The sequence below is a fragment of the Puma concolor genome, chromosome C1 (assembly GCF_028749965.1).
Source record: "Puma concolor isolate L17-30 chromosome C1, mPumCon1.1.hap2, whole genome shotgun sequence".
In the NCBI taxonomy this organism is placed as follows: Eukaryota; Metazoa; Chordata; class Mammalia; order Carnivora; family Felidae; genus Puma; species Puma concolor.
In genome coordinates, this window is record NC_141674.1 from 175,043,415 (window position 1) to 175,070,499 (window position 27,085).

The 27,085-nt window shown below is 36.9% G+C and overlaps 1 protein-coding gene across 1 annotated transcript; it reads left to right on the forward strand.

Moving 5' to 3' along the window:
* The first annotated feature begins 5,308 nt into the window (after nucleotides 1-5,308).
* Nucleotides 5,309-26,748, forward strand: ZC3H15 (zinc finger CCCH-type containing 15). Its single transcript, XM_025934126.2, has 10 exons — nucleotides 5,309-5,528; nucleotides 13,773-13,874; nucleotides 18,223-18,334; nucleotides 19,387-19,539; nucleotides 19,982-20,073; nucleotides 21,224-21,406; nucleotides 23,010-23,156; nucleotides 23,321-23,422; nucleotides 24,364-24,487; nucleotides 25,931-26,748. Exons 1-10 carry the CDS (start codon nucleotides 5,454-5,456, stop codon nucleotides 26,119-26,121), a joined length of 1,281 nt encoding a protein of 426 aa, XP_025789911.1. The 5' UTR covers nucleotides 5,309-5,453; the 3' UTR covers nucleotides 26,122-26,748.
* The last annotated feature ends 337 nt before the right edge of the window (nucleotides 26,749-27,085 follow it).

Sequence of the window (27,085 nt, forward strand, 5' to 3'; positions counted from 1 at the left end):
AGAAAAAGACTTTCTTGCAACAGCTCAAGCAAGAGATGTGGTCCTGATATAAGGTAGTAAGGTGAGAAGGGCAAAATTCGAAAAATATTTAAGAGGTAGAGTAATTAGGACTTGACTGGATTTGGAGGTTGAAGGAGGAACCAAAGATAACCAAAGACACTCTTGAGCTGAGGAAAGTGTAGAATCCTCAGTATTGAATTCAGAGGGGCGTGGGAAATCATCAGAAAGCTATTACTAGGGAAATGACATGAGTGATGGGAAATGGTTTTAACTTCAATGAAGCAAAAAATATTTGGAAATTGTACATCTTGATATCTTGACAAATGCCATAATAACTATTATCAGAATGACACCAAGGAATATTTCAAATAGCAACAGATAAGTCACCCACACAAGTCACCCATTTAAGAAAATTTTATGTCAGTGTAGGTTGAAGTGAAAGTTTACAGAATTGAAACTCAAACTGACAAGTTGAAAGAGATTTTACATGCTCTATTGAAACATTAGCAAATCTTTTGTAATAGTTTATTATTTTGGAGAGAAAAAAATGTCTTAAAGGAAACTGCCTACATGTCAGAAGCTTTTTGAAGAATCCAACACTTAAATCAAAATACTTTCTAATATGTACTGCCTCAACTCATAAAATGCATCGGTAACTTACATGTCCAGATTAGTCTTGTCTCTATGACAAGACTTTATTTAGAAAAGCTAGCAGTCCTGTCTCTGCTCACCATCAGAGCAACAGCCACAGCATAGATCGGTCCTTTATCAGTCCGGGTCTATTTGCTAGAGCTGCCATAACAAAATATTACAGACTGGATGGCTTAAACAACAGAAATTTAGATTCTTATGACTCTATAGGCTACAAGTCCAAGATCAAGGTATTGGTTTCTTCTGAGGCCTCTTTCCTTGGCTTACAGATGGCTGTTTTCTTGCTGTGGACATGTGGTATTTTCTTTGAGTGTAGGCATTTCTAATACCTCTTTGTGTGTTCAAATTTCCTCATCTTATAAGAATACCAGTTAGATTGGTTTAGAGCCAACACTAATAGCCTCATTTTAACTTAATCGGATCTTTAAAAGCCCTAGCTCCAAATACAGTCACATTCTGAGGTGCTGAGATTAGTGTTTTTAACATATGAATAAAGGGGGTATAATTCATCCCACGACAGAGTCCTTAGTTGCGGACAACTAAAATCAAGTCTAACTTAAGTCAAAAGGGAATTTATTGGAAAGATTGCTCACAGAATTTAAGGAATCCTGGAAATCTTAGTAAATCAGAATCTTGGGAAGCCTAGAAACTAGGCTAGGAAAACAAAAGCAGCAAGAGATAATAGCAAAGAATGCAATTAAAGTCTAGTACAGATGCTGCCACTGGCCTACCACCACTGGACTTGTAATACATTTAATGCTCTTTAGGGGAAGAAAGGAAATGGGTCAGAGGGGAGGGATATAAGCTAGAGTTTGTCAAATATAACATCTTTTGTAGCTTTGCTTTTAGAGCCATGTAATTATTTTATAGTTATGAAACAAGGGTTGTGTCAAAATGGCTCGGGGGTAACTTTCAAAACCTGCCAATGGGCCAATATGGGACAATTTGAGGATCAGTGCAAATTATAACTCTATTTGTATGAAATTATACCAAAATAAAAGTGAGTATCATTCAAAAAGAAACAAAACAAAACGAACTCCTCAACGCTTCCAGAGTCTTGTTTCATTCCTTTGAGAGCAAAAGCCTTACGCATAGGTAGGAGATAACAGGAAGAATCTGCCTAACTCTAAATTATGTATCTAGGATTTGGTTGAGATAAGGGAAAAGGAAAAACTTGCCCCCTTTAGCTGGTAAAGTAGGAATTTTAATGTAATGGGGAATTTCTCGCTCACACATACACACACAGGGAGGACCTTTGCTTTGTTTTCGATCTTGGATCTCTACCCCTTTCTCTTTCTTCCCCCATTTTTATTGATACAAGTAACATATAACACTGTGTAAGTTTAAGGTGTACAACATGATTTATGCATACACTGTAAAGTGATTACTACTATAAAATTAGTTAACACATTCATCTCACCTCACATAGTTACTTCTTTTGTATGTGTGAGAGACCTTTTAAGATCAACTACTCTCTCAGCAACTTTCAAGTATACAAAACAGTATTATCAACTATGGTCAGAAAGGACCTTTGGATGTTGGGTAGCAAAAAAAAAAAAAGGAAAAAAAGAAAAAAAATTCTACTTCAATACCAAATCTCCTAGAGCCTAGTGACTCAGATTTGAAAAATACATTCTGATGTCTTCTAAAGATGTAGTTTTGGGAATGGTATCTAAGGCAGTAAATTCGCAGCCTGTCCCTCAAATCAGCCAGACATTTTTTGCATCTTTTTTTTGAGCTCTTTTATGGTGGGCATTTACTTCAGGTTTGGTACTGGTCCCACTATTCCCTAATGTATTTCACTCATCTTGACACCCAAGTTTATATCCCTGCCTTCTGGGCATTTGAATTTGTAACCCCAGACTACAACATCAAACTTCATTTAGTGGACGTTCACTTTGAATTATGAAGAAGTAGAGTAGAAGGTCATCCCTACTCCTAATGCCATTTTCTATTATAGACCGCAAACAAGAATTACCTTATTTCAGAAAATAGTGAATTCAATGACTGAGACTTATTTCTAATCTATGAAGAAATAACTATGAAAGGGAGAGAACTATCAGAGAAGACACCACATTTAGAAATGTATATATTTCCACCTGAGGCCAGGAAGGATCTTTTTTCTCTACATATCACAACTTCAGGGCAAAAACAAAAGCAAAGGCTATAGGCAGAAGGTATAATAAGAATTATGAGCCTGGGGGCGCCTGCGTGGCTCAGTCGGTTAAGGGTCCGACTGCGGCTCAGGTCAAGATCTCACAGTTCATGGGTTTGAGCCCTGCATTGGGCTCTGTGCTGACAGAGCTTAGAGCCTGCTTCAGATTCTGTGTCTCCCTCTCTCTCTGCCCCTCCCCTGCTCATGCTCTGTCTGTCTCTCTAAAATAATAAACATTTTTAAAAAAAACAGAATTATGAGCCTGGGGCGACTGTTATAATTTATGAGATTCTAGATTCTTTGTATTTTCCCTATACTTGTTACTTATTATTATTCATTAGTTTCATGATTGCCAGTAAAAATTCTTCAAAAAACAAAGGACCCAAAGTGTATCTTTGAAAGCACTAAAAAAAAAAAAAAAAAAAGAATAAATTAAGGCAACTACATTCCACCCCTACAGGAAGTCTTAAAGGAGAGGATCTCCAAACAATCAAACTGATTATAACACTGAATAAAGGGGGAAGCAGGCTGGGTCCCTCTGTGCTCTAAGAACAACTACAAGAACAAAAGATAAACAAGGAAGTAAATAAGTAAGTAAAAGACAGCATAGTCCATCAACCTGAGACAGGAGACCAGATGAAGTAAATTTCATGAGTGTATACACAGACAGTCCCCAACTTATGATGGTTTCACTTACAATTTTTTTGACTTTACAATAATACAAGACTGATATGCATTCAGCAGAAACCATACTTCAAATTTTCAGTTTTGATCTTTTCCCAGGCGTTTATGTGATAAGATACTCTCTTCTGAAGCTAGGAAGAAGCAGCAGCCACAGCTCCTGGTCAGCCACATGATCACGCCATTCTGTTTTTATGCTTTCAGTACAACATTCAATAGATCGCATGAGCTATTCAATAGTTTATTATAAAATAGGCTTTGCATTAGATGATTTTGCCCAACTGTAAGCTAATGTAAGTGCCCTGAGCACGTTTAAGGTAGGCTAGGCTAAGCTATAATGATCAGGAGATTAAATACATTATGTGCATTTCAACTTAGACGATATTTTCAACTTACCATGGGTTTATCAGGACATAACCATAAGTTCAGGAAGCTCTGTATATACACACTTCAACATTATCTATCTTAACATAGAAAGCTACTATTCAAATAATCAATTGCACTAAGTAAGGAGATTCCTAGTTCTCTTCTTATGGAAATTAATGGAAAAGATTTTAATTTTTTAATGCTTTAGTTTTAGTTTTGAGAGAGAGAGAGTACACTCGTGAGCAAGAGCAGGGGAGGAGCAGAGAGAGAGGGAGACAATGGATCTGAAGTGGGCTCTTCGCTGACAGCAGAGAGCATGATGCAGGGCTGGAACTCACCCATCAACCAACCCCAACCGTGGGAACATGACTTGAGCTGAACTTGGATGCTTAACCGACTGAGCCACCCAGGCACCACAAAGAGATTTAAAACCTTTGTTTATAAAGATGACTCCTGGCACGACAATACTTCCTAACAAAAACAGTTTAATAATCATGGAACAATAACAGCCAAGCATTATATATTTTTAAAAAAATAGCATTTTGGTTTATATAAATATTAATGGGCACCAATCACTCATTCAAGTATTTTTTCAAACAAGACCACTTTTGTAATGTTAGTGATAGGAATTTAGACTTCAGAGTTTAAATCCCTGTCTCAGCCTTTACTATGACCTTGGGCATGTGCCTTCCTTTCTGTACTTCATCTATAAAATGCAAATAGTAACAATTCCTACCTCAAAGTCCTTGTAATAACTAAATAAAATAATGTGTGCAGTGTTCCCATAGTTCCCAGACTTTCAAGCACTTCATGAAACCTGTTGAGATGTGCTCTTCACACACAAACTATGTTTGGTTAATTTCACATTAAATTTGGGTTTTTAGGTTTCATCTAGGCAACTTTCCTAAAATCTGAAAATAACTTGATAAGTATTGGACATCAAAAGATTTCAAGTTCCCCTTCTCTGGGAGGTTACTCCTGGCGCCCTTCAAATAAAACTTTTTCATTTCTTTATAAACCTTCACAGGAACCTGAAGCATGCTGTGCTGGCCGGCCGACTGGCCCTGTTCCATCTGTGCACGAGAAGAAAGTAACTGCATAGTTTGGCCCTGAGTTTTGGTGGCTGCTCGGTGATCATTCAGGATAGAGACAGTAAGGGCGACCATTAACCGAGCAAGCAGGATAAAAGAATCTCCCATCTTCAGCGAAAAAGAACGCGAAGGAAGGACCCAAGCGCAGCCGGCACCAACCAGCTCGCCCCACTGATCCTGAGGCCTGCCACAACCTAGAGAGCCAGGTGGATGAGCGACATCACAAGTGACGCCAAGTCATTTTCCCACGTCCCTTCCCTGCCCCCTCCAGGCCTGCCGCGGCACAAGCGCACGCGCAGCTCCACTTCCGGGCTCCGCTCCTCGCTACCCACCATGCTCTGCGGCACCGACCTGTCGCAAAGGCCGCGTTTCTGTGGTGAGTGAGCGCCTCGCTTTCCGTGCGGTGCGGCGGCGACGGAGGCCCGTGTCCTCTTCCTCCTGCCGCGGGGCCAGATCCCCTGACGGTGTCCAGCTGCGCTTAAGTCTGGCCGGTGCCACCTCTCTCCGCAATGCCCCCCAAGAAACAGGCTCAGGCCGGGGGCAGCAAAAAGGCGGAGCAGAAAAAGAAGGAGAAGATTATTGAAGTGAGTACCCACCCCCCCTCCCCCACTCATGCTGAGAGCCCTCAGGGAAGCAGCCTCCTGGTCCCCGGCTCCATGACTCCTGCTCGCGTCTTCCGGGGCGACGTGTCCCTCTGTTTGGCTCTGTGTAGCCCACTGCCCCTTCTCCAGCCCCGTGATGAAGCTCGCTACCTCTCATCGCTATAGTGACGCTGCTGGCGCCCCCGCACCCAGCCTTTGCTTTGCTTCTCCGCCCACACGCCCGCCTTCGCCGACCCCGGTTCAAGAGGGCACCCCCACTCCAGTGCCCGCTTCAGGGATTTTGTCCTCCAGTCCTTAAAATTGAAGACGTTTCTAGGCTTGTGTTTTTACGCTGAATGGGGTCGGGCTAGACTCCTTCTAGCAGGCCGGCTCAGGACGAGCTTTGTGTTCTTTTTTTACCTAACACTTAGGAGTACTAGTTACTTCTTTCGAGCCAACAAATTACCATTTCGTGGTTTTCCGATCCATTTCTAAACTGGTACAAGTTGCATAGAGAGTGGAGGTTTCTTTAAGGTCGCAGCCCACCGATTTGTACATAGCTCTTGATATATACGTTGTAAATTACATCGACAGTGCTTGAAGAGATTACGTTTCAATGTCACCGGCTGTGTTGTGTCGTATCTGAATTTATTATATATATTCATTTAGCGCACTGAACCTATATAGCTCTTTAATGGCAGAGAATACTGTTGACGTTCTTGAATGTGTTGTATTTGCCTTCCAACGACTGCTAGTGAGTTTCTGAAGAGAGTGAACCATCAGTGAGTTTTAAGTAGTTCTTCCTAAGCTTTGGATGTAATTGGAAAAAAACGTGACCATTTTTCTGCGTGTGGTATACCGGAATAATGGACAGTCTTTGTGGAATCGTTACTTTTTACTACAGCCCGACCAAAATGCCTGTTGGGTGTTTTGAAATGATAAGTTTATTTATAAATGTTTACTATTTTTCATATTTGGTATTTACAGCTGTGAAAAATAGCATGAAAGCGCTCAGGGCTGCATAGTATAAACTTAATCAGTACTTGTGTTTGTTTCTTTTCACATAATTTTTAACGTTGCTGGTTTAACCTGCCTATAAAAAATTCTAGTAATCTTGGCCAAGTTCCAATTCTGAAGCAGAACCTGTGTTCTAATTGCCAATTTGTACTATTTAGAACTGTGAGGAAGCAACATAGCCAGAACTTTAAAGGCAGACTGACTGTCATCTTCACATCTGTGTCTAGTATTATCGTTTTGAACAATCTGGACTACTGGCACTTAAGTAGATCCCTGGGAATGGTGATCTGCTAGCATTCAGTGCTGTGTAAACCAAGGATATTTTAGGGATGACATTTTACTTGTCAGTTTTCTTTACTGAGAATGAATTAACATGATACAAAGTGAAATTTCCTTGTAGATAAGAAATTAAATGTTACCTGACAAAGTACCTCATGTATTATTGAGCTTTAACTCTATGAAGTTATTTGTTTCATTTGTAATTGGTAGGAGTATTTTTGTTTTAAGTAATTGTGAATGAAAGTCATTGATAGTATTTATCAACTAAGAATGTCGATAATGGCTTTGTTCATCTTGTACAAGGTTATTCTTAAGGTAAAGAGGAAGCAGCCTTAGTTTCATTAATGAAGACTTAGCCAAAGAAAAAAACAAAATTAAGACAGTTGCATTCTTTCATTCTTTAACTGACCAAAAAAACCCTAACAGAGTGGTGAACTTAGCCTGTCCCCCCCACTCTCATTTATCATAAATGATGAGCACCTTTTTTTAATTTTTTTTTTATTTTAATGGATGTAAGGTTTTGCAGATGGAAGTGTGTTGCATGGATATTTACTACCACTCGAGAGGTACAACAATACTGTGAATTAGTGTTAAGTTTTATCATTTGTTGTAAAACTAGATTTATAGAGAAAATTCTGTTACCCAGCCTAGTTAGGAAATAATATATTCCTTTTTGTTAAATACTATAATAGGTGCCTTTTGTTTTTGTTTTTGTTTTTTTTTTAACTTTGCTAAAGCCCTAGCATGTCTTGATGGTTAGTGCATGGGGTTAAGGATAAAAATTGATTATCCGGAGCTAAAACTGATGTACCTCTCATCAGCAAAATGGAGTGAATTTCTGTATTACAGAGTTATATGATTCATGGGTTAAATGAGATGACATGTAAAATACCTGACATATGATACATACCCAATAAATGGCAGCTACTATTATTTATTAGAATTATAAATAAGAACTAGTTAGCAGAAATAATCAGACTGACCTATGCTGTCTGTACAGGGCTTACTTTCTGTCACTTGAAATAATTTCTTTCTATTGCCTACATTTTTTCTTTCCTTCTTTAAACCTCCCAAAATTTATGAATTCATTTGGATTAATAGGTATTTTTTTTCTGAAATGAGTATATCGAAAAGGTTATGGTTCTGTTAGACGTTCGTTCATGCAGTTGTCCCAAATGGCATATAGCATTTGCTTTCTTACAGCTAACATTTAATAAACTGAAGTCAGCTTTGAGAAATAAAGGGTTTGATTATGGAAAGAGAGAAATAATCTTTGTGTTTGGGACAAGTCAATAAAGGATATCCAGCCAAGGACTTGTAGCAGCAAGGAAGTAGTAATAAGACACCAATAGAGATGGGATCTAGATGTGTGAAGGATGGAGGAAGAGAAATGATTGGTTGCCAATGAAAAACTTAAGTCCAAATCAACTGTTGATTACTTGAAGCTAGATTAACCAGCTGCAGAATATCTCTTGTATGAATGGACAACAAAAATACATTAGACACTAAGTACGGGGGGGGGGGGGGGGCGGTGGTGGGTGAGCGTGACCAATTAATGAAATAAAACAATGCTAGCCTCTATTTACTCTAGTGACCCAAAAGGTAGACCACAGTTATCTTGGAGCACTAGTCAGTATTGACCTGCTTTCCCAAACCCTTCCTTTTTTCAGATATCTTGTTTAAGGAGTGGAGGCTGGCTGTAAAAGAAGCATGAATATATAATAAGGTGGGAAAGGGAAGAAGGCTCAGTTTTTTTAATGTTTATTTATTTTTGAGAGAGAGACAACACAGAGTGTGAGCAGGGGAGGAGCAGAGAGAGGGAGACACAGAATCTGAAGCAGGCTCCATGCTCTGAGCTGTTAGCACAAAGCCCGATGCAGGACTCTAAGCCATGAACCTTGAAGTCATGACCTGAGCCAAAGTCAGATGCTTAACCAACTGAGCCACCCAGATGCCCCAGAAAGGGTTAGTTTTAAATGAAGTCTGGAGTTCACTGAATGTTAAGGCTGTGGATCCTCAGGGAGCCATCCTTTTTTAAGAAATACTACCTGTTTTCTAAACTCCTTTGTATTCAGTTTCCCAAATCTGAAACACGCACACAGACACCTACACACACTGTTCCTTCCTTATAACCTAACTTTTGGGGCCTTATTGATCCAGTGAGGACTATTTGTTTTATTTTAACCATGATTTGGATTTGATTGTAACCTCCAGTCTTCCTGTCTCATATCCCCCAGACCCCCAAATCCAGGGTAATCTTCAGGTTAGTGTTTGTCCTAAATTCAAGAAAAAGGGAGAAAGTCCTTTTAAAGTATTCCAAATTATAAACCATTCTATTTTCACTAGGTGTTTTTGATATCCCAGATCAACAATGTGGTATTCAGAAAGTTTTTTTTGTACCAACCTGCACAATAACCTAATTAGGTTTCTCTGGGAAATAGTTTTTCACAGTGGGAAGAACAAAGACTTTGCTTGGAGTCAAATATACCTTGGTTCGCATATCATCTGTGTCACTTAATAGTTAACTCTTACTGAGCCAGACATAGTTATCGATGTGTTGGAGAAAGGAGAGAAGACAGCCATCTACAAGTGATAAACTTATGCAGCTTCTTTAATTCTCTCAGTAAGATAAGTATTATTACCCTTTTTATAATTGGGGAAACAGGAACAGAGATTAAGCAATTTGCCCAAGGTTACTAAACTGGCCATTGGCAGAGCCAGGATTTCAACCCTGTAGGTCTGGCTGCAGAGTCCTTACTGTTAACCAGTGTGCTATACGACTTCTTTATAGTGAATCTTTTAACTTTTGGGGCGCCTGGGTGGCGCAGTCGGTTAAGCGTCCGACTTCAGCCAGGTCACGATCTCGCGGCCCGTGAGTTCGAGCCCCGCGTCAGGCTCTGGGCTGATGGCTCGGAGCCTGGAGCCTGTTTCCGATTCTGTGTCTCCCTCTCTCTCTGCCCCTCCCCCGTTCATGCTCTGTCTCTCTCTGTCCCAAAAATAAATAAAAAATGTTGAAAAAAAAAATTTAACTTTCATAACAATCCTAAGAGGTTAGAGTGAGACCCACTTTATAAATAAGAAAACTGTGGCAAAGAAGGTAATTTGCCCAGTTTTGTTTGAGATTAGAACTTTGGCAGTCTGACTCCAGAACTCATAAATCGTCACACTATACGGTCTGACTTAAGAAGAATTATTGAAGATTTCTGAGCTTCAGTATCCACATTTACGGAGTGAGATAATAGTACATCATAGAATCGTTAAGAGGATTCAGTAAAATAATATTGAGGTGTTTAGGTTTCGTGAATGCTAAATGGATGTGTCCCCTGTCTCCGTGGAAAAAATAATTTCTGAGCTCCAACCTAATTAGAGACTTTAAAAACACAACTCATTCATTATCTCTTAGGCTGGTTAATTATGTGCTAAAGCAGTGTAATTAAACCTGAAAAACTGTTTTTCTTCAGGGATCTGGAGCTTATATACCTCCACCAGAATCTGTTGTCATGAGTACTTCTTTCTAGCTGGTCAAGTCCCCTTAGAGGACTTTTGTCTTTCCTAAATCTTTATATGTCAGTATCTGCCTTGATATTTGGCCTTGTTTATTCATAGTTTGTTCATTTTCTGTCGTTAACGTTTGGGGCATGGTTTGAACTCCAGTTATGCTTTTCTCTGGCGAGGCATATGTAGATGCTGTTGCACTTTTGATACTGATTTCTTTTTATCTAGGGTTTTCCATCTTCCCTGCCCCCCATGAGAGCTCACTTTTTGTAAAAGGAAAGTATGGCATTTCACACTAGTTGATGTATGTCCTCACCTCTCTTCATATGTCACGTTATACTTGACCATCTTTTCTTCTTACTGAATTGAATGTTAAATTTTCTTACCTAAAAACAAGGAAAACCAGCCATTAAAAAACTCAATTTCAGCTTGTATGTACCTTCTTTTTAAAAAAAAATTTTTTTTAATGTTTTTTTTTTTATTTTTGCGACAATGCAAGAGACAGAGTGCAAGCTGCGGAGAGCAGGTAGAGAGAGACACAGAATCTGAAGCGGGCTCCAGGCTCTGAGCTGTCAGCACAGAGCCCAATGCGAGGCTTGAACTCAAGAACCGTGAGATCATGGCCTGAGCCGAAGTTGGACACTTAACCAATTGAGCCACTCAGGCTCCCCACCTTCTGTCTTTTTTTTTATATATACATAGGTTATAGAAAATTCATGTAGAATTTTGTAATATGGGATATTAAAACACGAGAATAGAAATTTAAGTAGGGGAAAGTGAGATTTTGATACATGGATGGATATAGGTGTGATGAATGAATAAAAAGAGAACTTTGTAGAGCTAAACCCCTCTTCAACTTATAGTCTTAAGAACATTGATCTATTTTATTGATTCTGAGATTCTGCAAAGTTATGTTGTGTTGGAATGTCTTCACATACTTATCCTATCAATACTGTTGTTCTTTTCCAACTTGTCCACATAGGTATTCTTTACCTATAATACTTTCTTCCTATTATCTTGTCCCTTTCCTCAGAAATAATACCAAAATAAAGGCTTCAAAATAGTCCATTTATTTCAGACTAAATTCCTCTCAGAGGGTCTCAGGTCCCTTTCAAAAGTAAAGACCTTTTTGCCTCTTCTTCCTTTTTCAAACCCACCCATAACAGAGAATGAGAAAGAGATGCAAACTCCATTTTAAAATTAAACATCTAGGGGTACCTGGGTGGCTCAATTGTTTAAGTGTTCAACTTTGGCTCAGGTCACAATCCTCATGGCTTGTGAGTTCAGTTCTGCTTCGGGCTCTCTGCCTTGAGTGTAGAGCCCGCTTGAGATCCTGTGTCTCCCTCTCTCTCTCTGCCCCTTCCCCACTTGCATGTGCTTTCTCACTCTCTCTCTCTCTAAAAAATAAACACTAAAACAAATTAAACTTCTATTTCAACCTCAACCTACAAAGTTTGGTAGTGTATGGATAAGTGGGTAACTGGCTCAGTAGAACAGAGCATTCAGGCCTGAGTGCCACCTAGGATTGTGTCATTAAGAACCAAGTGGATTTGCTCTGCAGAATTCTGGAAAAACTCAATAATGGAAGGCACTGGTTAATGCAGAAGATGAGAGGCTGGAAACTGAGGGTTACAAGTCTTAGAAGTAGCTGATGGTTCTTATCTATGAAGACTAAGCCAGATAATTTTCCCAATGAGAAATCAGGGGTGGAATAAATCAAGAAGCCTCTGTTTCTGGAACTCTAGGCACAAAGGAGGTGGAGGGGAGAGTAGGAGTGGGGGTGGTTAAAATATGAGACTGAAAGGAATCTGTGCAGTGAAATGAGCTAAGAGCTAAGAGCTAAATGAGCTCTCTCACCTGCTCTCTTCTCAAGATCTTTAGTCAGGCTTAATGCACTCCTAGGCAGAGGATCCTTCTGAGAAACAGAAAAGCCATTTAAAAAAAAAAAAAAAGACTTCAGATACCAGTATTTGGTGATTTCCTGATAGCCTTGCCACCCATTCATCTAAGGATGGAACCCACACAGCAAGCCTCCTGTATTAGTTTCCTAGGGCTGCTGTAACAAATTGCCACAAACTGGGTGACTTAAAACAACAGAAACTTATTTTCTCACAGATGTGGAAGCTAGAAGTCTAAAATCAAGGTGTAAACAGGGTCATACTCCCTCTCAAAGCTCTAGGAAAACATCTTTTCTTGGGTCTTCCAAGATTCTCGTGGTTTCTGGCACTCCATGGCATTCCTTAGCTTATACCTACTCAAATACACACTCAGACTTGTAGAGTGGCTTCTGAATGTTTTTGTACTAAATGCTTATGAATAGATAGCCAAAGATCATTAGTGCCTTGCACATAATAAGCATTCCATATGTGATAGCTGCTATCATATTAATAGCTTTCACAAATTACTATATTAATATTCCAAATTTAAATAAGGTATCGCTTTTAGTTAGGTATACCTCAATTTTAGTATTTCCATATTAACAACAGCTAGGAATGTGTACGTTTCAGTAATTTGAGTTCTATAAATTTAACTGTTTTGAAGGTCTCCTGGCTGGCTCAGCATGCAACTCTTGATTGTGGGGTTGTTAGTTTGAGCCCCACATTGGGTGTAGAGATTACTAAAAATAAACTTAAAAAAAAGTTGTTTTGAAAAGATAACTTACCGGGGCGCCTGGGTGGCGCAGTCGGTTAAGCGTCCGACTTCAGCCAGGTCACGATCTCGCAGCCCGTGAGTTCGAGCCCCGCGTCAGGCTCTGGGCTGATGGCTCGGAGCCTGGAGCCTGTTTCCGATTCTGTGTCTCCCTCTCTCTCTGCCCCTCCCCCGTTCATGCTCTGTCTCTCTCTGTCCCAAAAATAAATAAAAAACGTTGAAAAAAAATTTAAAAAAAAAAAGAAAAAAAAAAAAAAAGAAAAGATAACTTACCAAAACAGAACAAAACAGTGCAGAACTTAATGTATCTTATGCAGTATTTCCCAAAATGTGTTCAGCACTACATAATCCTGTAGGATACTCTGAGAAGAATGCATTCTGAGGTAAAATAAGATGTGGAATTGCTCCTAACTATATCCCTTCTGGTAAAGACTCTAAGATATTGTACGCTTAAGAATTAAAAATACTGTTAACCAAGCATTTTCCTAAACTTACTTGACTGTAGGTCATCTTGTCATGTATCACAATTCTGCACATCCAGAATTTATATTCAGAAACAGACTTTGGAAAAAGCATCATAGAGTAACAGGTTTAGTAATGATAAGTATGTATTAAATTGTAAAGAATCCTGGGTCATATGTTGCCTTGACTTGATGTTTTAGCGTTTTGCATGTCTATATAGCATAAGAAGGAATAGTTTTCTTACCAATAATTAAATGAAAGAATGACTTTTAGATATGACTGAAAAAAAAACAGATAAAAAATAATATAAATTGCTAAGTTATTTCTGTACTCTTTTTCATTCAGGATAAAACTTTTGGTCTAAAGAATAAGAAAGGAGCAAAGCAACAGAAATTTATCAAGGCTGTCACTCACCAAGTTAAGTTTGGTCAACAAAATCCACGTCAGGTAAATAACTTAAATTTCTGCATTTTCTTCATATGAATGTAATAAGGCATCTGTTACAGATAAAAGTATTCGGCATGGTAATTGTATTTCAAAATGTAATCCTCCTCTAAAACTTTTCTGCATCTTCCCTTTGTTACTCAGCAATACCTCTTAGATATTCCTCCAAGCCATTTTGATATAGCTCTAATTTATTCTAATGGCTGCGTACTGTTCTAGGATGTGGATGTACTATATCCATCTGTTTCAACTATTTGTAAATGATCTCTTTGTTTCCAGCGTTTTGACACTAAGAACAATTCTGCAAGAAGTATCCTTGTACATGTGTTCTTCTAGGCATTTGTGCTTTTTTTTCTGTGGCGTAAATTATCTATGACACATTTCTAGATCAAGGGAAATGGATTTCATTTTTTCTTCCAAAGGAAATGGATTTCTAATTTAATAAATTATGTCCCTTTCTGTAGAGATTGTAATACTTCACATTTTCATTTTCAGTACATGAGTTATAGATACTAAAGTTATTTTTAAGGTTTTCCAATCTGGTAAGTGTAAAATGAGATCTCATTTTTACTTTGTTTCCCTCACTACTAGGAGTTTGAGTATCTTTTGGTTTGGTTTGGTATGTTTTTGTTTTGTTTGAGTATCTTTTCATATGGTTGTTGACTGTCTGGGTTTGTACTTTTCTGACTTGTCTATTCATATCCTTTACTTTTCTGGATGTCTTTTTCTTGTCATTTATGAGAGACACTTTATGTCTGCATTATAGATAATTTGTGATGTTTCTATTATATCTGCTATACAACAATTTTTACTTTTTGTATTGTTAGATATGTCTAGATTTTTTAAATAATCTGCACTACTAGATCATGTATGTTTTCTTACAGTCTATAATTTGTCATAAATTTTTATGTCACAAAGTTAATTTTCTTTCAAATGAATAGCCACTCATACCAGCATCATTTACCACTGAATTGAGATACTACTATTGACATATAGTAAAGTCTCAAATATGTTAGGATCCATTTCTGGATTCTCTTTTATGTTCTATTTATTATATGTCCATAAACTAGTGTCACATTGATTTTGATTCTTGTGGCCTACTAACATATTCTATTAGATAATAAAGGGAGTTCTTTCCCCCAGATGTTACTTCTTTTATATTTTTCTTGGCCAACTTAGGCATTTATTCTTCATATGATTTTGAAATAATTGTATCTATTGGCAGTGCATTCAAAAAAAGTTAGTCCCTTTTCTTCAAGTTATTTAAATCTTTCACTTTCTTGAATTTAAGATTTTACAGACCTGCATCTTTACTTTTAAAATGTACTTTTTTCACCACTCTGTCCTTTTTCTTAACTTTTGGAAATACTTTTCTTTTCATTTGTGATATCAGAATATATATTTGTGATCCCAGTCTGAAACAAATTTCTGTCACTCAGATTATCTCTTTAAATTAGTGCCTCCAACATAGAGACACAGCCAAAAACTATTAATCTTCCATGGTGCTAATTTAGTAGCCTGGTTTAATAAAAACTCATGCTGAGATCTTGGAGTCAGATCAATTTGGGTATGAATTCCCCTATCTTCTTTGTTATATGATCTCAAGTTATTTAGCAACACTGGTCTTAATGTGTACAGTGGAAGGGCACTTACCCTCGTAAGGTTCCTATGGTGGTTAAATGAGAACATAACATAAATCTTCTGGTGTAATACAGGTGTGTGGAAATAATTCACTTTTCTTCCCTTATCCCTTTTTTCAATCCTATTCTGCTCTCCATATTTTCACTTGTGGGAAGTATATTGACTGGTAATTTTATATTTCATAGACCTGAGAAAGTCATAACGTTCGTGGTGGTGGTAATTGGGATTCGTAGTACATTCAGGATTATATTTTTTGATAATTTCTTGGGTACCTGGGCTTTTATCTGTGAAATGAGCAGCAGTCCTGCTGTTAGAGCCAGGCAATAGGCACCCTACTGTAGGCCTTGTGTTGCAGAGGATGACCCTACTCTTTTGCCTCCAGACATAGCTCTCCCACAGGCAAAGAGTCAGTGAGGTCAAGGGAATTTGTACCATCTCTCTCCACAATAGTTCAGGGCCTGCAGAGGTCATATTACCCATGTTTATCTTAGAGTATCCTGTGCTGCCAAGTAGCACATATGCCTGAAGTAGTCAAAGGTAGGGTGTGTGTTCACTTCAGTGACACATGTATGACAAAAGAAGGGTGTGTGCTAGGAGTGTGGACAGAACCTGAATCCACACCATATCCTACCCCATACCTTCCACCTTCATGCACTCACATGATGGGATGAAATTCAGGGTGGGAAGAGGAGGAGGAGGAAGGCGTTGACTGCTGCTTTACTGCCATGCTCCAGTGTAGAACTCCATGGAACCTGAGCATTTTAAATTTGAACCTGTCCTTCCAGGTCACAAGGTATATTTCTTAAACAGAGGTATAAACCATACTTTGTTTAGCATTAGCTTGATTTCTAACTTACAAATATTCTAACTTAAAAAAATGGTTTATGAAGCCTCCGTTGTACTCTTGCTCTAGGCCCCGTAAATGTTAGACATGTGCCTAGTGAGCAAAAGATATTTTCGTTAAGATAAAATGACTTAAATTTTTTCTTTTTAAAAAATGGTTTACAATTTTTCTGTTTAAACACATCCCATCACATCATCAAAGTCAGGATTTGGGATGTCTTTAACCTAGCATTTAGTCATTCCCTTCCTAAAATTTCTTCTTTCTCCATGAATACTTCTTTGTGCTGGATTTCTGTCTATTTCTTTGATGTTTCTTGGACCCTTTTGTAGGCTTTTTAAGGTTCTGTTGCCTCATTTAATATTGGTATTCTTCAGGGAACTGTGCTCTTGTCACTTTTTTTTCCTTGTCACTTCTTCATGCTGTCCTATCTCATATACCCTAAAGTTTTAATTATCTATAAGCTGTTTCTAAAATTTTTATTTTAAAGCAGACCCTCTCTCCAGATACCAAGATCCATGTCCACTTGCCTTCTGAGTATTAGCTCTATCCAGATGCTCTGTAAGCATCTCGCACTCAGTATGTCTAAAACTGAGCTCCTCTCTAATTTCTACCCTGAAACCTGTTCCTCTTGTATTCCCTGTCTCGTTTAACAGCACTAACCATAAATGTAATAATTCTAGACTCCACCCTCTTGGTTGCATTTTATATCTAGTCAGTCACTTAGTAGTGTCAGTTCTGCCTCTTTAAGAGCTCTCTCTCTCACTTCTCTCATCTTTTCTGCATCCTTGCTACTAATGTCTATGTTAAGCTCTTGTGTTTTCTTGCCTACAGCAGTTGCATTAGCCTCCTAATTTTCCTTGCCATTCTTTGGCTCCTTCTAGTCCACTTTTCACACAGTTGCCATTGTGATCTTTATAAAACACAGTCTGATTATGTCATTAACTTACTTTAAGCCTTTGAATTTTCCCTGTCACCTACTGATACAGTCCAAAGTTTTCATTGATGTTTCTCATACCCTGTTCCTTCTGGTCCCTGTATCTTTGCATTGGCTGGCTCTCTCTGCATTCCTTTCCTTGCTCATCAGAAGAATTCATCCATAAAGTATTAGCTCAGTCTGATTTTTATAGGCATGGAGGTAGGCATTCCTTGTTCGCAGAGAACCACATATTATATTATAGTTGTTGACATGTCTGTCTTCCCACTAAATTCTGAGCTTCTTTAAATAAGCATCTTTATCTTTTCATCTTTGTATTCCCTGTCATCTAACATAGGACCTGACATATAAATATTTGGATGAATCCTCTAATCATATTAGGTATGTAAATCGTGTGCCTGGGACTGTGTCATATGTCATATTTGTTTTGTTTAATCTCCCACATTGACCTAGCTCAGTGTTTTCCCACAAGGGTACTGTAGGTATTTTGGGTGGTACAGTTCTTTATTGCGTGGGACTGCGCATTTCCTAATGTTGGCATTTCTGATCTTCAAAACGTACCCACATGTTTCTGGGGAGTGGGTGGTTGTCATAAGAAAATCCCAGGTGAGAACCATTTACTAAAAAAGCTGGGCATGTAGCAAATGCTTAATAAATGCTTATTGCTGTAAGCTTTTGAATATGCTTTTTACTTGGCATGGTACCATTTATAAATTTTTTTAAAAGTCAACTGATATAAAATCTCGCAGTTTCGTTTAAAAGTTTAACCACACTATTTAATATATACGAAAAGCCATTGTAACACTGATACTAAGAGGTAAGGACTATGTACGTGTACATGTGTGAATGTTTTGTTATAATGTACTATTGTATAGTGAAAACAATTTTATTATATGAAATCAAATTACATATTATACCTGGGAATATTATAGGTAGCACAAAGTGAAGCTGAAAAGAAGTTGAAGAAAGATGACAAGAAGAAAGAATTGCAAGAACTAAATGAGCTGTTCAAACCTGTAGTTGCTGCTCAAAAAATAAGTAAAGGTAAACTTTAAATGTGAGGGTATTATTTTTATCAAATAATATCAAATATCAATATCAATAATATCAAATCAAATATTCATGGTTAAAAACTCTTAATTTATTTTATGAATACACAGACAAAAAAAAAAAAAATAGCAGAAACAGACCCATAAATTACAGAGAACAAACTGATGGTTGCTAGAGGGAAAGGACTGGGGGGCGATGGGCAAAAGGGTGAAGGGGAGTGGGAGGTACAGGCTTCCATTTATGGAATGAATAAGTCATGGAGATAACAGGTACAACATAGGGAGTGTACTCAGTGGTATTGTAATAGTGTTGCATGGTGACAGATGGCAGCTATACTTGTGGTGAGCATAGCATACAGACTTGTCAAATCACTGGGTTGTACTCCTGAAAATAATGTAACATTGTGTTATCAACTATACTTCAATTAAAAAAAAAAAGTCAATTTGTTTTAATGTCTATTTTCTTCAGATTATAAGCTGATGTGTCTGCTATGGAAATGATCCTTCCTTTGTCAAAATCTGTATCAGTGACTTTTTTATGAGTCCTTTGTTTATCTGCTCAGCTATGTGATTGTACAACTATAACTCCAGCTACTAGCCCCCCACTTAAGGCAAAATTAAGGATTAGACAGTCCACTAATTGATCTATAATATCCATTCTTTGGTGGTGGCCAAGGCAAACCTATGGTTCTATAAATTGTAAGTTCTAAACTCTTGGCAGTATACCTCCATGTATATTTCTCTTTTGCCTCTGCTTCATTGACTCCAACTAGACAATGACTGTGGAATGTGTAGGGGTTTGTTTGGTTTCCCACCCCTGGAAATAAGAGTAAGAACGGTAAGAATAAAAGAAACAAGTACAGATATGAAATGCTGTAGAAGGGACTTTAAAGAAATGTCTTAACAGTCACTTGTAAGTGGTATTTTCCTCTCACATCAGTGAATAGAAAAATAACCAGTTCACCAACAGTAATTATATCTCAGATAGAAGCTATACTTTGTGATCTGGCAGATTGTAATACAAATATCGTGTGCCATTTGACATAGGTGCAGATCCCAAGTCTGTGGTGTGTGCATTTTTTAAGCAAGGACAGTGTACTAAAGGAGATAAATGTAAGTTCTCTCATGACTTGACTCTGGAGAGAAAGTGTGAGAAGCGAAGTGTTTACATTGATGCAAGAGATGAAGAACTTGAAAAAGGTATTTTTTTAAGTCCTTTTCTTAAAACTGTCTTTTGGTTGTTACCAAGATATTTAGTACTTGAAGAATATTTTGGTCTTTATGAGGGCTGTGTTTGTATAGATAGATAGATAGATAGATAGATAGATAGATAGATAGATAGATAGATAGATAAAATTGTTTTCCATAAAGCCTGAATTTATAGCATTATGTCTTGATTAAATGAATTTTGAATTTTTCTCACCCTCTCTTCCAGTACCACCTTCTTACTTGTCTAAACTACGTAGGATTTTGGTGAATAATTTCATAACACTGTTTATTCCTACCTATGGCATAATTTAAAGAAAATGTGTTAGGTCATAAGTCTTATGATACAGTTTTCTTGTTTAAGGAGATATGCAATATGTTTTGGAATCAGTAGATAAAATTATAGTATTTAGTTTTCATATCTCTTTTTATTTAGATACTATGGATAATTGGGATGAGAAAAAACTGGAAGAAGTAGTGAACAAGAAGCACGGTGAGGCGGAAAAGAAAAAACCAAAAACTCAAATAGTATGTCCTTTTCTTGAATTGAGTTGCTGTGATATTTATCATTAGGGAGAATTATGTGGCAAGGTATTTGCTGCCATTTTCTACTGGATTATTTTTTAAATTATTGGATCTTTTGATAAAGATAAAGTGCATCAAGCTTTGTTTTTGGAATTTACAAGTGTAAGTTATATAAAATTAGATTCTTAATTCAAAAGTAACCTTTGAAAACCATGTGACTAAAGTCTTCAAATACCATATTTTAAGGTGATTTTACTTTCTATCAAATATGGATGAATACAATTACATATTCAGATAAGAATTCTTTCCTTATTTTTTTGTGCAAAATGAATGGAAGGAGAATTGATAAACACTCTGTTTTAGTGGTAGGTAGACTTTAAATCAAGAAGGTTGAAAATATTGTGACATTATGAATTGCAAAATGAGCTTTGGGTAGGTAATGGCTCTAGTATTCCAGGAAATGTACTTTTAAAAATCGGTGCCTGTTTCTCAGACTTTCCATTCATGTCCACATATTTATCTGTAGGGAGGTTATGGTGAAAAACTGTGGCGTGCTAGAAAATTTCTGAATACTAGTTTAACTTATATCTGTTGTATTTTTTCGGGAAAAGAGTATTGTTTGTTAGTCAGTTTTTCTTATTTCTGAAGTTTATTACATGAGGCTTCAATACAGTTGTATCCTTTGTTGTTCCTTTTGTACCTTGCTTCCTTTCTCTCTTCATAGATGTGAGAAATTGCCTATAATTTCAAATAATTCAAATAATGTATCATTACTGCACGTAATTAGTTTTTAAGAAGGATCAAGCCAAAACAAAATCATTGGTTTTAGTTTTTTATAACCATTTATATTTTTTCACTTCTTTAAAAATCAGACTGGGTGTATATTTACAAAGGCTAAACTGAGACGTGTCCTTTTGTATAATACAGAATTTGGAACAGTGTTGAAAATTTTATGTAGATCCTCTCTAAAGGGAGTTTGCCATTGTATTAAGAATTTTAAGATTATATGTACATTTCTGCACAAAGTGTGCTCTGTACATAAGTGAGTAACATAAGGATGTGAATAAGAATGTACTTGTTCCATAAACTTCAGCATTTACCTTGGAAATGGACTACGCTGAGCCACTACTGTTGAATATTATTGTCTCTATAGGTGTGCAAGCATTTCCTTGAAGCTATTGAAAACAACAAATATGGCTGGTTTTGGGTATGCCCTGGAGGTGGTGATATTTGCATGTATCGTCATGCACTTCCTCCTGGATTTGTATTGAAAAAAGATAAAAAAAAAGAAGAGAAAGAAGATGAAATTTCATTAGAAGATCTAATTGAAAGAGAGGTAACTAGAATTTTCTGATGCTATGAAACTAAAGCAGTATTTATTGGGAAATTATAATATTTACCACTTGGGGGCATTAGCATGTTATGAAAGGGGAAAAAAAATGACTTTTTCCCAAAGTTGCCTTACTTTTTATTTAGTTTTTTTTGTATGTCTAAAATGTAAACCTAGCCATAATCGTTAGCCCATCATGACATTAATTTTGGGATTATAAAATAACTTCTAATGCTATTGGCTTATCAAAGAAATTCTTTCTGTAAGATTGATATACTAATATATTCATTAAAATAATATTCAGATTGAACTTGAAGTTTTAGATGTTTTTCCTGATGTCTTATTCTGTAGCTATTTTACTAATCAAATGTGTTAAAGGAGACAACTTCTACAGTTTTTCAATTTATGTTTTTTCATCATTCCTGGACTCAAAGCACTCACTCTGTTGATAGAGGGGAATATGTCTCATTGAAGAGAATCTTCCGCTATTCATTTCTGGCTCAGCACAAAAGAGGTTTACTCCATGAAATAGTAGACACGGCTACTGAGTTAGATATGGCTTTTGGGAGTGACAGGAAAATGTTGAGATTATTGGAAATTCTAGATTTAGGGTTGGATATTTCAAATTATATCCAGTTTTCCCTTCTTTTGGATAACCTAAATATGTTGTATAAATGTCTAAGGTTGGGCTTATATATATTTGTTCTTAAATGGTCATATTGTTTAGTGTCTCAACGGAGGCAATATGCTATAATAGAAAATACAGACTTCAGAGTCAGGTATATTTGAGAATGTTTGTATCCTAGTTCTACAACATATTAGCTGTTAACCTTTGGTAAATTTCCAATCTCTTCCTGTTCGCTTATTTGTGGGGATCAATGTGGTAGCATATGTGTATAAAGCATTCAGTACCAAATACCTGGCAGATGGTCAGCAAGTATTATTTTTCCATACATTTATTACTTGATTATTGGCTCTGAGGAGATGATGTTTTTGCTTAGTTTTTTTCCTCATCTCTTGAGGAACACAAACGAAATCTGGGTATTGTCATAGTGTTTTTCATATTTTTTGTTTTCATCAGTTAATTTACATTAAAACAATTTCTCCTGACAGGTTTTCCTCACTTTCAATTTTGAAAAGAAATCCAGCTCAGGATAATATATTTTACTGCATTTAGAAATGTTTGTTTTTCTGGGGCACCTGGGTGGCTCAGTCGGCTGAGCATCCAGCTCTTGATTCACCTTAGGTCATGATCTTAGAGTTTGTGAGATCAAGCCCTGCATCAGATTCTGTGTTTACAGCATGGAGCCTCATTGAGATTCTGTCTTCCTCTCTTTGTTCCTCCCTCACCCGCACGCACGTTTGTGCTTTCTCAAAATAAACATTAAAAAAAATAAACATTAATGTTTCTCAAAATAAACATTAAAAAAATGTCTCTCTGGACACTCATTTTGCTCATTGCTACATAAAATGAAAATGAATCAATTTATTCTAAATTTGATGTCTTAACAGTCACAGGTAAAGACTTACTTGCATTAAGAGAAAACTCTTAAATACTATTAAAGGTGATTTGGTGGGGGGAAAAAAAACAACTCTTTTCTCTTTGCAGCGTTCTGCCCTAGGTCCAAATGTTACCAAAATCACTCTAGAATCTTTTCTTGCATGGAAGAAAAGAAAAAGACAAGAAAAGATTGATAAACTTGAGCAAGATATGGAAAGAAGAAAAGCAGACTTCAAAGCAGGGAAAGCATTAGTGGTATGTCCCAAACTCACCCGAATAGATTCTTTATTCTTTCTTTCATTTTATAATTTCTGTGCCATGCAAAATTTATTGTAACTTAATCATGTGTATGTCTGAAATCAGTAACCAAGAAATGTTTGAAATTTGCCCTGAGTTGATATGTTTGTGTACCTGAATAGATTAGTGGTCGTGAAGTGTTTGAATTTCGTCCTGAACTGGTTGATGATGATGATGAGGAAGCAGATGATACCCGTTACACCCAGGGAACAGGTGGTGATGAGGTAAGAGGAAGCTTTGGCACTTCTGCTCATGTTGATGGAGAGAGCCGATAGAAGGTAACAGAGTAACATGGGTTAAGAGTAGCAACACTGGGGGGCGCCTGGGTGGCGCAGTCGGTTAAGTGTCCGACTTCAGCCAGGTCACGATCTCGCGGTCCGTGAGTTCGAGCCCCGCATCAGGCTCTGGGCTGATGGCTCAGAGCCTGGAGCCTGTTTCCGATTCTGTGTCTCCCTCTCTCTCTGCCCCTCCCCTGTTCATGCTCTGTCTCTCTCTGTCCCAAAAATAAATAAACGTTGAAAAAGAAAATTTAAAAAAAAAAAAAAAAAAAAAGAGTAGCAACACTGGGACATTGGTTCAGATCCTGACTCTAACCTGAGAAATTACCTATACTATAGGTCTCCACACTCTTCTATAATAGAGACATGCAAGGTACTTGTGAGAATTAAATGGATTAATAAAATTATAATTCTTAATAAATTAGAACAGTGACTGGTATAGTTAAGTACCTGTATGTATTAGCTGTAAAAAGTATGTGTTTTATTTTCCCTCTAAAAGAAAAAAAAGATTTGTTTGTTTTCTAATATTTTATACTGAAAAAGAAAGTACAGAGTAGGAAGCAGGAGACAACAGCAGAATCATTTAGTTATAGGTAAACGTAGCTGACTATTCATTCTTGGTATGGTATAAAATTCTGACTTCTGTCTTTGAGTTGAAAATAAAAACATCATATTCTATATGTCAGAGGAAGAAGCTTGAAATATGGCATTGCTTTTCTTTTTCTCAAGTTTAGAAAAAGGAATGAATTTTGACAGTTGTCAATCATTTGTTTTCACTTGGCATTAGCAAAAATTTTGTTTCACTAAGATAAATGTCAGAGGTAAAAGGCAAGTAATTTATGAAAACTGTCCTCCTAAGTAACAACTTTCTTTTCTGTGTTTTTAAGGTTGATGATTCAGTGAGTGTAAATGACATAGATTTAAGCCTGTATATCCCAAGAGATGTAGATGAGACAGGTATTACTGTAGCCAGTCTTGAAAGATTCAGCACATATACTTCAGAAAAGGATGGTAAGTATGCTAATTTGTGTGTAATTTGAAGAACTAGGATTCTGTCTAAAGAGGGAAGGGGGTAGTTTAGACCACACTGGCAAACTTGGATGCCTGCAGGGACCAGACTGGCAACATAAATGTGTGGTTTGACTGTATATAGAAATAGTGAACAGTGGAAGCTGTAGAAATGGGTGACGGTGGATATTGAAGCCATTAACTGAAACTAGAAGGGGACAGAAATGAGTTTGGAGATGTAGGTAATCAGTTTGGGATCTCATGATACGAGAACATTCTAGAACACACTGCAGACCTCAGTGTTCTGGAGTAGTCAAAAGAGGGAAAGCTTAGGAAAGACACTGAGAAGGACAGAGGAAAATTAAGAAAGAAGTTTCAGAAAAATCAAGTAGGATGAGAACTGGAAATAATTCTTCAGTTGCTGTTAGGGAAGAAGTTGTAGGAACAGGGTACCAGTTTTCATCAGGACTGCAATGATAAAGGAATGAGGAGAAAAATAAGCACATATGCAATAGTGCCATGACTGAAGAGTTTGCAGAGAAGTGAAAGTTCAGCATGGTTAGTATGAGAGAAAAAGGTAGGAAGAATACTAATCAAGGCAAAGGTTGAGAGAGCAAAACTAAAACTTATTTTTACAATAAAGGAATACAAGTTATAACTTGAAAAACTGGCTTGCCTTCCTGAGATCCAAGTGCTGTAAGACAATATTGTCTTAATGCCAGTATGGAGACCGATTTGCTCCTTTTACAAGTAGGACTTTGGTGACAGTAGGTATGATTGTAAGAACTTCCAAGGCTATAATCCCTAAGATTTTTGTGATCAGAGATGTTTGAAATAGCTAAAATCTACATTAGGCTATTAAAAATTATCTTTGTGTAAATACTGGTGTCACGAACACAAAAAGACTGCATTTTTGTTTTCTCAGTCTTTTCGAGCCTGTAAGGAAAAGTAGCTGCATAGCCCTAGTCTAGGTTCTTTTTTCACAGCTTGATGACAGGATGAAATGTTTTTGGATTCACATGTATTTGCACCGTTACAACTAGTGTGATTTAACTACTGTTACCCCAACCAAAAGCTAAGTAGCTGCTTAAAACATTTTTTGATTCCATAATTATTTATTCAAATAAAATATGTGGAAGTTAACCGTTTAAAACCTAATTGCTAGGTCAGGTAGGAAACAAAATTGTGTAAGGTAAATCTTGTTCTCAAATGTATAGACTGTTAAGCAGTTAAATGTCTATAGTACAAGACATACCTTACACTAGGTCTAGGTAATTGTCACAAATAAGCTTAGAAAAAGAAAGATCAGTTCTTGGTGGAATAATCTTAGGGAAGGCTTTCATGAGAAAAGGAAAAGAAATGTAGTATCAAGTCTGTGACTATCAATTGCTAATGGAATAGTGTTTTTTGTTTCTGGGCCTTATTGATTTCAATATTTATTTTTAGAAAACAAATTAAGTGAAGCTTCCGGAGGTAGGGCTGAAAATGGTGAAAGAAGTGATTTGGAAGAGGACAACGAAGGGGAGGGACAGGAAAATGGAGCCATTGATGCTGTTCCTGTTGATGAAAATCTTTTTACTGGGGAAGATTTGGATGAACTAGAAGAAGAATTAAACACACTTGATTTAGAAGAATGACACCAAACAAGTCTGAAAAAATTAAGCCAGCTCGGCATGAGTTGAAATTGACTACAGTAATTTTTTTCCACCTAGAATTCTTCAACAGGATGTTTATTTCCCATGCTGATTCTGGAGGGCTTACTCTCCTCCCAAAAAGGAATATTCTCCCTACGTCTTGTCTTCTGACTTTGGCTACATCTCATAGTAAGTTCAGAGTAGTTCATGATAAATTGAAAATATAATGGTCATTGCAGAAAATGATTGTTGTAACTGTCCATTCAAGTAGGAAGTGTAACTGCTTTTCCAGCTTTTGATTTTCATTGGGCATGTATTATAAGAACAACATAAATTTAAATTTAAAATACCTTTCATTTAATGCAGTTTTTAATGAGTGATTTCATTTTCTTTGTATTTATATGTTTTAAAGACTGCCTTTAAAATATGAGCACTGTATTTCATAAAGGAAACTGCATATGCAGATTCAGTATTGTATATCTTGGGACAATTAGATGGACATATAAAAGGAAACTTCTTTAACCTGACAGAATCAGCTGCAATGCCCTGTGTTAAACTGTTTTAAATGTTTCCCTCTTCTTTTTTGCCAATAAAGTTGTAAATAAAGACCATCATACATTAAAATCCAAATATGGTCCTTTTTTTTTTAAGTTTTTATATGAATATTTTTGTAAAACCTGTAGCTTAAGGATTTTAATTAAATATTATATCTTATAGTTACCACAGAAGGAACAGACATTTAAGGATTCTCTTAACTGGATATGGAACTGTGTAGAAGAATACTGACAGTACTACTATGAGTTTAGTAAACTGTTATGAATTTGGCCTTAAGAAGAGACTGTAGGTAATGCTACAGGCAAGTCTAATTTCCTGAATTGATAGATACCAGCCTAATTAAATATCATCCTACAGTTGAGCTAAAAACTGCTTAGCATCATTGTGGAGATGGCTGATATTATAGTAGTAT